Source organism: Gigantopelta aegis, chromosome 15 (assembly GCF_016097555.1).
Source record: "Gigantopelta aegis isolate Gae_Host chromosome 15, Gae_host_genome, whole genome shotgun sequence".
Classification (NCBI taxonomy): Eukaryota; Metazoa; Mollusca; class Gastropoda; order Neomphalida; family Peltospiridae; genus Gigantopelta; species Gigantopelta aegis.
In genome coordinates, this window is record NC_054713.1 from 6762108 (window position 1) to 6775046 (window position 12939).

At 39.6% G+C, this 12939-nt stretch overlaps 1 protein-coding gene across 3 annotated transcripts in view; it reads right to left on the minus strand.

The window, feature by feature from the left end:
* LOC121389920 (sodium- and chloride-dependent glycine transporter 2-like) overlaps positions 1-12939 on the minus strand; it is a 46959-nt gene that overhangs the window by 25061 nt on the left and 8959 nt on the right. For all 3 annotated transcript variants that reach the window (XM_041521586.1, XM_041521588.1, XM_041521587.1), the window contains exons 2-4: positions 12446-12641; positions 11565-11696; positions 10540-10667 (exon numbers count right to left, since the gene is read on the minus strand). In XM_041521586.1, the coding sequence (XP_041377520.1) occupies positions 10540-10667; positions 11565-11696; positions 12446-12641 (456 nt within the window). The remainder of the gene's footprint in view (positions 1-10539; positions 10668-11564; positions 11697-12445; positions 12642-12939) is intronic.

Here is a 12939-nt window from a genome sequence, read left to right on the forward strand (position 1 = left end):
TGTACTGTCAACCGGATTATTCAGTGGAGCGATGATTTATGGAGGCACATTTAATATAAACTTAAACTTTTCAGCAACGAATAATTCCATGAACATCAATAAAAGAAAACACACCGATGACGACTCAGACACTGAGTGAACAATTCTTGACATTTTTCTTCGTTGATAAAACTGGCACGCTGAAGGTTTTCTGACGTATTACGAGCAAATTAAATATTATATTGTTCGTGAATTTTAGCTATTGAATTGTCTTTAAAACGCATTTCAAACAATATCATTAAAATTAGGCTATAGGTAACTTTTCACTCGTTCTTTCTTATTTCTTATTAAATATAACTATATTCATATGTGTAATAATTGGTGGTTCTTCGGTCCGCGTAGTAACACAGCTGACCTAGTACATTTAGAAATCCCCGTCATTAGCTAGCAGTGTTAAAATTTTTAAATTATTCTTTGGAAAAAAAATTCCAATTTAGGGTATGTAATAAATAAAAAACTGCATATATGTGGTTTTGTCTATGTATATGTATGTGTATGTATGTGTATGTATGTGTGTATATGTATATGTATATGTATATGTATGTGTATGTATATGTATATGTGTATGTGTATGTCTGTGTGTGTGTGTATATATATATATATATATATATATATATATGTATGTATGTGTGTGTGTGTGTGTGTGTGTGTGTGTGTGTGTGTGTGTGTGTGTGTATGTATGTGTGTATGTGTGTGTATGTATCTATATGTATGTGTATGTGTGCATACATGTATATATGAAATATGTTACAATTTTATTATTATTGTACATTTGTAAGACGATGACTCAAGGCAACCCAACCTTGACATTGCCAGTGATCTGGGGTAATAAAATTTATTGGTCATAAATATGTAAGGAGTGTTATAGATCCACAAACATCCTGTTGTATAAAAAAAATATATTGTGAAATTCTGGGAGAAGTCTTAATTCTCTATCACTAACCAAACCGGCCTCGGTGGTGTCGTGGTGGTGACGCCACATAGGACATAAGGCTGGCAGGTACTGGGTTCGGAGCCTGTTACCGGCTCTCACCCAGAGCGAGTTTTAACGACTCAGTGGGTAGGTGTATGACCACTACACCTTCCTGTTTCTCTCTCTCTAACCACGAACAACTAACAACTAACCCACTGCTTAAGTACTTGGTTCATGGCGGGATGAAAGCCGAGTGGTAAAGCGCGGTCCGCGTGGGATCGATCCCCGTCGGTGGGCCCATTTCTTGTTCCAGCCAGTGCACCACTACTGGTATACCAAAGGCCGTGGTGTGTACTATCCTGTCTGTAGGATGGCGCATAAAAAAAAAAAATCCCTTGCTACTAATGAAACAATGTAGCGGGTTTTCTCTCTAAGAATATTATGGCAGAATTACCAAATGTTTGTCATCCAATAGTCAATGATAAATAAAACAATTTGCTCTAGTGGTGTCGTTAAACAAAACAAACTTTCACCTTTCAGTACTTGGTTCTCTTATAGCATTACTTCTGACTAAAATCTGTTTTTATCGTTTATATATATTAATATATTAATATGATCACATTGGTTCATACAGATTTATTTTGAAATGATTGACCGACAACAAATTCGCCCGCACTTTCCCCATCTCAAAATTATAAAATGGTATCTAGAAAGAAGCAAATTTATGATAATATTTCAACGATCAATTAAAGATCCTGATGATGCCGCGGAATTTATTTTCAAAAAGTAGTTTAAAAGAAAAAAGAAAGAAAGAAAGAAAAAAAACTTATAAAACCCCCCCAACAAACAAAACCCCCAAAATAATCCCGACCAAAAACACACACAAAAATCCCCTAAAACCCCCCCAAAACAAAAACAAAACTAAAAACCCACAAGTAAACACACACACACACACACACACACACACACACACACACACACCTACAAAACAACACACACACACAAACCCACACACACACACAAAACCCACCTACAAAAAAGCAACAAAAGAATAGGAAATCAGCTGAGTCATCATAATAAATAATGTCAGCGCCACCACCTCGACGCAGTGTCTTTTTGTAATTTAAACTATTAGAACTAAGAATACATTACCTACAACAATTTATTTTCTAAGCGTGAAATGGTATACCGTAAGTTTCGGCCAGGCGGTGTACTTATAAAAATTAGTTCTAGAGTCAATATTCTAATACGAATCTGAGATCCTAACACCATGGCAACGCCATCAAATTGTTTGCATGTGTCGTCATTAGAGATTTGAGTCTAAAGTTTTATACAGTGAAACCCCTCTAAACCGGACACCCTTGCAACCAAGACAATTGTCCGGTTTTAAGAAGGCTTCGGTTTAGGGATGTTACGTTCTTTACTGATTTTTAAAAACGGACTCTGTTAAATGTCCGGTTTTAAGGAAATTCCGGTTTACAGAGGGTCCGGTCTTGAGAGGCTTCACTATACACTATTCAAATAGGACACGGACCTTTAAAAGCACAATATTGTTTTTTAAATATTAAAGCAGCAAGGGATCTTTTATATGCACCATCCCACAGAAAGGATAGCACATACTACGGCCTTTGATATACCAATCGTGGTGCACTGGCTGGAACAAAACATTTCCCAACGTGGATCGATCATAGACCGACCGCGCATCAAGCGAGCGCCTTACCATTCTTATGGACTACGTTGTCCAGGTTAAGACCGAAAGGATTCTGTCAATTAGGATTTTTTTAAAAGTTATCCTTCTTATATATATATATATATATATATATATATATATATATATATATATATATATATATATATATATATATATATATATATATACATAATTACATAATTTGGCATCCACTTTAAAAATTTAATGAATAATTGATGAATTTGGAGAATGTTCTCGAAAGTGTTGACTCGAGAAACATAATTAACTACAGTACTCGTGAATTATTTTTTACGAATCCACACTTACTCGTATATTCTCCACTAGATTACAATGGCATCAACCTGCCACAGCAGTTTAGTGGTTAAACCATGGGACGTACGGCTGGTAGATAATGGGTTCGAATCTCGGTACTGGCCACACTTACTCGTACATTCTCCACTAGATTACAATGGCATCAACCTGCCACAGCAGTTTAGTAGTTAAACAATGGGACGTAAGACTGGTAGGTAATGGGTTCGAATCGCGGTACTGGCCACACTTACTCGTACATTCTCCACTAGATTACAATGGCCCTAATCTGCCACATCAGTTTAGTGGTTAAAGCATGGAACGTAAGGCTGGTAGATAATGGGTTCGAATCGCGGTATCGGCTCCCACACAAGGCGAGATTTAACGACTGATCAGTGAGTGGGTAGATGTATGGCCACTACATATACTTGTCTCACTAACCACTAACCAGCTGTCTTGAACAGCCCCCCGCCCACCCCTCCCACCCCCACCCCCGCACGTACTGTAACCTCACCGTGGTGCAGGGGTGTAACAGTTCTTTACACTGTGTTTTTATTTAAATCTTTTTATATTGATGTTGATCATCATTTGTTAGCATTACCATAGTTTGACACCCAATAGCCGATGTACTTTTCGTGCTGGGGTGTCGTTAAAAATTCATTCATTCATTCATTGAACAGGCGGCCCAGATAGCTGAGGTGTGTGTTCAGGACATCGTGCTTGAACCGTAATCGGATATAAGCACGAAAATAACTTAAAGTCACAAACACAAGTCTTTACACACTACGGCATATTTTTCATTGTTAAACGGGTAAAACGGGTGTGGCGCCATACCCAAATATTTTGAACCGTTGAGATTCAGGTAATGTTTGGTCATGCTCACATACCACTACGGTTTCGAGCATGTCTGTCCCGGGGCCGATCTCTGGATTTTAAACCTGTGGGTTTGATAAATGAATGACAGTCTCTTTAGCAACATGCTTGTGTTTATATTTTGCACTAGTGTTATAATATGCTGTTACAATCATAGTTAGCCGAGACTGCACCTTTAAAATGACAACTGAAAAAAACTAGTCACGTGACTGAGACGTGACATGCACATGGTCTCACAAGTTTTTCAGTTCAAACAACTTTCATGTACTGTTTAGTGTTTGCAGTGATAGGTGAACCGGTTCTGTAAACATCGCAGGTAAATGCCGCCATGGTAACATACCATGAATAAAACAGGATGTCCCCCTAAACTGCGAGGACAATTTTAGTATAATTACATACAAAATTGACCGTAAATTTTTGAGCGGATCTTTTTATTGCATAATAAAAGTACTTACGAAGCTAAAGAAAGAAAAGAAAAAAAAGGTGCCTAATAGTTAGGTCAATATCAAAAACAAACAAAAAATAGTTCTGATAAACCAAAATGTTTAAAAGCTGACAACCACGTGGAAAGGGTTATTTACACATTACTGATTAAAATAAAACCGGTTGACAAATGCTGTTTATGGGTCACAAAGTCGACACAAGGTCAAGATGACCCCTTTGTATGCAACTATTAAAATAAAAGTATATTAACCCTAAATATTTGTTAAAAGACACACATATTTTTTTGAAATGTGTCACCTCTATAGTTCAGGCACAACTGTCATGACAATACAATATCATTTTAATTCAGTGAATCATGAAAATAATATTTTTGCTTTATAACAATAGGAAAAATAGCATATTAATGGGTGAAAAAAAACCCATCAGAAAGGTAATACTTTCCTGACTATAACTAGCCAGAGGATTATAACCGTTCAAATGTCCGTCTAGCTCTCGAACGGTAGTGTACTTGAGCTAAAGTCCCCGTCACACTGTCAAGGATCAGGACGCCGCGTTAGCCACGGATATGATCCGGCATCATTCATGACAATCCATTGTGGTCCGTACTAAACTGTATCGATCCTTAGCGATCCGTAGCAACCCGTGGCGCTTCCCGTTGTCGACTAACCCCTATCCTTAATAATCCTTGGTTTATTCGTCGAAAACCGTAGTTAAACCGTGGTGCATCCGCAGGGGACCGCGGATAGATCACTATCCGGAGTCATCCGTGATGTTTTCATCCGTCGTGGATCCGGCCACATGATCCTTAACAGTGTGACTAGGGCTTAAGGCCTAACTAGATGGAATTGTCGCTGTTTAAAATGTTTATATTTGTAAAATAAATTAATGTACATGTATAAGTTTACTATCTCATTCAATGCACGTATTTTATTATTTATTTAGTTTTTAAATTAATTGTTTTCATTGATCATTGGCAGATCCAGAAAGGGGATTACATGGGTCCCGTCACCCTTTCAGGTCAGGTCAGGTCACAGGTCAGGTCAGGTCAGGTCAGAGTGTTTAACGTGCACATTCAGAACAAGCTGTTGTAGCGCACGCCTGTCCTGGGCACAGGTGCCGGCCTCGGACTGCTCCTCTGTCCAGGACAGTCACCCTCTCAATAATGTTCCGGTTTCTTCGTGAAAGTGTGTATTAATGATTAATATATGAATTTTATTCAATGCAGGAACTGGAAAATTATCGATGTAAAGGTACTGAACGTCAAACATAGGATTGTTGTTGTATTAGAGCTGGAATCTTTGACTACCGTTTGGTTGGCAGCGATTGCACAGAATTCATATATATTGGTCTTTGACATGTTAGACCGGCCTCGGTGGCAGGCCATCGGTCTACAAGCTGGTAGGTACTGGGTTCGGATCCCAGTCGAGGCATGGGATTTTGAATCCAGATACCGACTCCAAACCCTGAGTGAGTGCTCCGCAAGGCTCAGTGGGTAGGTGTAAACCACTTGCACCGACCAGTGATCCATAACTGGTTCAACAAAGGTCATGGTTTGTGCTATCCTGCCTGTGGGAAGCGCAAATAAAAGATCCCTTGCTGCTAATCGGAAGAGTAGCCCATGTAGTGGCGACAGCGGGTTTCCTCTCAAAATCTGTGTGGTCCTTAACCATATGTCTGACGCCATATAACCGTAAATAAAATGTGTTGAGTGCGTCGTTAAATAAAACATTTCTTTCTTTCTGACATGTTAGAGATCGTTGATAACTGTCCAAATGTCCGTCTATCTCTCGTACCATCAGAGTACTCGGGCTAGTTATGTAGATGATTGAAAAAAGGTTTACTTTTAGGGACAAAACAAATGTATATTTTTTCAGGTAATACTTTTTGGGGCCATTAAATAGGCCAATGGTCTGTGGCAATATACCTTTAACGTATAGCTTGGACTATTCTGTTGCAAGTTAAATTAGAAAGAAACGAAAAAACGTGCTTCAGAGTCATTAAAAAAAGTGTATTATATTCATTTCTTTTTAAAAAGACGACAACACGGAAAAACACACGCATTATGGCGGCCACCGAACGAGAATGTTTTTACGTAGACTGGTAGTTGTGTCCGTGTTAGAATGTTAATTCGTATCCGCCCACTTTTGTTCCGCCATTCTAACCGCGCACCGCAGTAAACAAATATGTACTTTACAGGGCCATATCTAAATTAACAGAAGTGAGGATGACAGTGCCAAAAAAAATAAAAAAATAAAGAGACACTGTGACAGTATAGGGACAGGTGCCGATCCAGGATTTGTTTTTAGCAGGAAGAGGGTCTACATGCAACTACTTAAATTGAAGTTGTATATTAGCAGTCATTGCACTTAAAAATAAGTGCAATTTTTGTTTTCAGTCGTGAGCAGGAAGGGGAGTCCAGACCCCTCAGACCCTCACCCTAGATCCGCCCCCAAGATAGTCTTTTGGTACGCAAAAAAACGGTGCAGTTTTGAAAACAAAAATGAGCTTCCCCGCAAGGCACAGCCCTGACGTAAGAGTGAAATCCAAGGTCATGACATAGCATTATTTGCCCTGCGGAGGCAGTCAAGCGTAACAGACATATAAATGTATCTAAAGGGAACAAAGTGAAAAGTTTGACACCACTAGAGTGCATAGATCAATCACCAGGTAATGGATGACTCACCTCGTAAAAATAAACACTAAGTTTGGTTAAGTTACAAACCTGTAACACATTTAGATAACGTTATAAGAGAGTGAAACAAGCTCCGTGACTTTGAAACGGTGAAATATCGTTAAAAATAGACTAAAACTCGATTCCATAACTGTCATTCACTGTTTTTCAAAAATATGAAAAATGCATTTTGTGGTATTAGAAACACCAGGATGACCAGAAACACTTCGGTTGTACGGAAATGGATTATCTAAACAATAAAATATAAGTAATGTTTGATTTCAGTGATCATAAACGGCTCTAATAGTGAGTGTCACGGGGATTCTATAATTCCCGTAACTGAATAAAACACGATTATCCAAATATCTCTCCTAACTGTATATCTATTAGATCTCTCTGTAACAGGCAGTTCAAAACCGCTTTGGCTCGTCTAGGTATGATCAGAGATACGATCTTATATAAGTATATATTATTATAGCACGTTTAGTTCACTAGAAAACACAACAAAAACACAATACACTTTGGAATCTGTATTAACCTACGCTGACAAATGTACAGCCGCAGTAGTTAATTAATAACAACAATAATAACAACCCAGAACTGATCACTTAATTAGTTAATCTCTAGGTGTTTAGATTACACAATATGCTAATCACTTCACCGTGCCACAACACCCACACGTGTGATAATTGAGAACCGCTTCCAGGGGAACTTAATTAATAAAGGAATTATAGCTCTATTCCTAACTGGTTAATGTTTAATTAACCCTTACTACTCATTCAGTAACCTTGTAACACAGAATTAATACTGGTACCTATCACAATAAAGACAATAACCTACAGTTTACCTAGGTCTTCTAGGATGACTGGCTAAGCTTTATATTACCAAATACTCGTATAAATTTAGAACAAAAAGTCTACGATTTACTTCGTCAGATGACCGAAGACACTGTCTAAAGAATATTGGTATAATACAGTATTAAAATATTTAAAGTCACATCAGTCACATCAAGGTTATACAACAGAGCAGAAATAAAATATTTACCAAAGTCCAACCGGACTAACGTTCCCGGGAAGCCTTCCTTGTTCTGTCCTTTTTGCTTCTCTCATAACTCTAAAATTCTAGCTATTTATTATAAAAATCAGAATATCGCCTGGGGCTAAATCGCGGCACCGAATCTTATCATCTGATATTCCACCTCTACCAGAGTCGGTATTTTTCTCTCTGATCGTCAGTCTGGCTGTCACCAATCCGCGACCAATCCCCTGGCCATAAACAGCACTACCGGAGATATTACGTAACTACTAGCCACATGGCTCCGCACCTGGGCTGTGTGTTAGGCGTACCGATCGGGGACTGTCGCGCAGAAGTATTACGTAACAAGTTGCCCACCTGAATAAGTGCAATGAACTGCACACGGCCCTCTAACACAATTAATATCGCCACAGGCGAAAAGAAATTAAGAGCATGTACCATCACAGTGAGAAATATGCATTTGTGTTTAAAAAGCACGGTCTGTCTCTTTAAAGTGCATGTTCAGAGCAAACTGTTGTAGCACACGTCAGTCACGAGGGCAGATGTCAACTTTCACCGGCTCCTCCGTCCAAGACGGGAAAAGGTTAGTGGTGGTGGTGGTGGAGTGGGGGTGAGGTGGGGTGGGAAGAGGGGGTCGCGCCCCCTTGGTAAGTGCAAGAGAGCATCAGAAGCCCGACCAATGTCGGTAGCGGGAGCGGGCATTTGTGGTGCTATGAAAAGAAATATTTTATTTAACGACGCACTCAACACATTTAATTTACGGTTATATGTCGTCAGACATATGGTTGAGGACCACACATATATTGAGAGAGAAAACCAGCTGTCGCCACTTCATTGGCTACTCTTTTCGATTAGCAGCAAGGGATCTTTTATATGCACCATCCCATAGACAGGGTAGTACATACCACAGCCATTGATATACTAGTCGTGGTGCACTGGCTTGAACGAGAAATAGCCCAATGGGCCCACCGACGGGGATCGATCCCAGATCAACCGCGCATCGAGCTACATCCCGCCCTGGTGCTATCGAATTTTGAATGTCCCGTATTAAGTCTAAAATATTAAAATCATCGCAGTTTTCATGAGGTAATTTTGCGCATAATTTGGAGCGGTTCATCGAAAGAAAAAGAAAGAAAGAAATGTTTTATTTAACGACGCACTCAAAACATTTTATTTACGGTTATATGACGTCATACATATGGTTAAGGACCATACGGATTTTGAGATGAAACCCGCTGTCGCCACTACACGGGCTACTCTTTCCGATTAGCAGCAAGGGATCTTTTATTTGCGCTTCCCACAGGCAGGATAGCACAAACCATGGCCTTTGTTGAACCAGTTATGGATCACTGGTCGGTGCAAGTGGTTTACACCTACCCACTGAGCCTTGCGGAGCACTCACTCAGGGTTCGGAGTCGGTATCTGGATTAAAAATCCCATGCCTCGACTGGGATCCGAACCCAGTACCTACTAGCCTGTAGACCGATGGCTTAACCACGACGCCACCGAGGCCGGTCGGTTCATCGAAAGAGAAATAGAGCTAATGGGTAAATTTGACTTCGCGGGGGTGTTTGTGGTGCTATTGAAGTTTGAAAATGCCTCATAGGATTAAGTCCAAACATGAAATAGCTTGCGCAATTTCGTGAGGCAATTTTTGCGCATAATTTGGAGTGGTTCATCGAAAATAATTTGGAGCTGTTTAAGTGATTGTACTTAGGGGCCGTCCATAATTTTCAAAAGTGTACATCCCCAAATGAAAAATGTCGATCGACATTTTTCATTTTCAAAAATGGTGTACGCTGGCCCCTTAACCCCCTTACGGTTTGTACGCTCGTGAAAATGTTGAAAATTATGGACGGCCCCTTAGTTGACCGAATTTTAGCTACATTTGTTCATCAGAAGCAAGGGTACTTTTATATGCACTTTCCTGCAACATACCACGGTCTTCGATGTGATCGTTGGGATGGGAGAAAACAATATATGGGTCTGCCGATTGTAAAAACACGAATGACTAAAAGTTGTAGCTTTAGTGTGTGCTTGCGTGTGCTTGTGTATGCACACGTGCGCGTGCGCGTGTGCGTGTGCGTGTATGTATACGTGTTTGTTTTGCATTAGTAAAATATGTTATAGGATTGAGCGTCAAGGCTACAGTTTTAAGTAATCGGTACTTTACGTAATCAGTCTTGTCTCACCATACTAACTAACTAACATACTAATGTAAAAATGAAATGAGACCCTACAAAATCAATACAAGAAAACAAGAAACAAACAAAACAAAACACAGAAACAAACTAACAAAACAAAACAAACACACACACCCAAAACCAAACCCAACAACACCCAAACCCCACAAAAGTAAAAAAGCAACAACCCCCAAAACAACAAAACACAAACACCCACTCTCCCCCCCCCCCCAAAAAAAAAAAGTATCCCCCACCAAAAAAAAACCCACCCCTCACAACCCACCATTCCCTCGGCCTCCAACAAAAACACTCTATAAGCATGCGGTTTTTTTTTGCGTTTGACCTATGACCCGGAAGACAATATACTTATTAAAGGACTCACCTCTTTACAAACTGTCCATGGAAGAGTTGTCTGCATGGAGGCAAAGAAATAATACAGAGTGTAAGCCATGATGACGTTGTAGAAAATAGCGACATCTAGCGAGATGACCGCCATGGCAATACCAACACCTGGAATTAAAAACATTTTTTTTTTTTTTTAAATTTACACTCATGTCCAGTCGACTACCGTACAAACATTGTGATAAATGCTGCTTACAAAGATGAATTCCATAAATACAACCACTGTGGTCGCCGCCATCTTTGACTTAACATAGTGGTGGCTATTTGCACGGCGACTGTGTGTACAGTATCGGCTAATGGTCGTTGGCTATCTACACGGCGGTGTATTATTTTCGGAAAGCCCAGTGTTAGCTAGGCCAGCAAAGCCCATCTAAACTTGTTAATGTAAAGAGCGGGTTACATATTGGTAGTATATGTTAGTTGTATATGCATAGTTATAGGATATTAAACGAGATTCCATTTCGTATCATGTTTATGTCCCGAGTGAAATAATTTTCACCAGGGACATAAACATGATAGGAAATGGTAGCGATTTTAATATTCTATTTATTACCCATAATCGATCTTTAATTTATATCACTTAACTCGTTTGGTTGACGTTCCTGTAAAGTTGTAATGTGCCAATCGATGACGTCACCGTGTGCCGTCGAAATGTTACATCCCACTTGGCGTTCTAGTGGGACATATCACTTTGATATGTACCAAACTATTTTTAACCATATGCTACTAATAATAGAAATTTCATGTTAATTACATAAACATGATACGAAATGGTAGTGAGTTTAATATACTGTTTATTATCCACAACTTAACTTAACTTCTATTACTCAACTCATTTTGTTAATGTTCCTGTAAGGTTGTACTGCGCCAATCGATGACGTCACGAAGTGTTACGTCCCACTTGGCGTTCTAGTGGGACGTATCACTTTGTTATGTACCAAGCTATTTTTTAGCCATATGGGTGATAAATGTAGATACAGAATATATTTTCGACTTACTACAAACCTTTAGCACTGGGATTCATATGCCAGATAGCCGTGGGACCTTTAGCAGAAAACTGGCCAACTGCTAGCTCCATGAAGTACATTGGTTTACCAATCAACAGCTGTAGAACAAGATAGGCGATAACGAACGCCGCTGAAAAAACAAGTTAAACATACATTTAAACGTGTATTACTTTATAGAAAATGGTTTTCTTGTTTTATCTTCATATTATAGAGGAAGCAAGAATTTATTGTTTGTTTTGTTTAACGACACCTCTAGAGCACATTGATTTATTAATCATCGGTTATTGGATGTCAAATATTTGGTAATTATAACACATAGTCATCAGAGGAAACCCGCTACATTTTTCCTATTGCAGCAAGATATATTTTCTATGCACTTTCCCCATAGACAGGATAGCACATACCACGTCCTTTAATATACCAGTTGTGGTGCACTGGTTGGAACGAGGAAAACCAATCAGTTGAATGGATCCACCGAGGTGGTTCGATCCTGCGAAGCATGCACCTCAAGCGAGCGCTCAACCAACTGAGCTAAATCCCGCCCCATGAATGAATGAAGGAATAAATATTCCGCGAGCCTTTAAATTAGTTTTTCCTCCCGAAATTCTGTATTAAACCTAATACGTTAAATAGAGAAGATAAAAAAGAAGGAAAACAAAAAGACAAAGGTTATTTTTAAACTAAAGACTTCATTACTAATTAAATGCATCTATAATTAGAGTCGCCACAAGACGAATCTGGCGTCTTGGCCATATAGCCGACTGTCGTATATTCGAGGTTTGATTCATCAGTTTGTATGGAATTGGCTATTCTCGTATGAGGCACTCATATCGTGTGTCGACACCTTTAAAAAACAGTTCGGAGTGAAGTTTTACCAACCACCACCATTTTCGTAAGCCAAGTACGGAAACCTCCAGACGTTTCCGAGACCGACCGACAGACCGATGCACGACAGAATAAACTCGGCCTTGTTTCCCCACTGTCCCCTCTCGTATTCCTCTCCGGTAGTTTCCGTGTCCGTGGCGGTGTCTTCCGAACGTTCGTCATTGCGCTGTTGATAGATATCAGTCACAACCTAAGGATAAAAAGCACAGACCTTCGTTAAACAAAATTAAAGGCACAAAATCAGGCGCGGATCCAGGAACTTTTGAAGTGTATGTGTTTGGGGGGGGGGGGGGGGGGAGTTTACAAGCAACTACATAAATGGAAGTTGTATATTAGCGGTAAATTCACTTTTAAACAAGTGGGACACTTTATTTTGACGTGAGCCGGGGGGTGGGGGGTAGGGAGGGATCCAGACCCCATTGACCCCGTGGATCTGCGCCAACATTTAACTATTTCAGGTCACAAGAAAAGAAAAAGATTTTTTTATT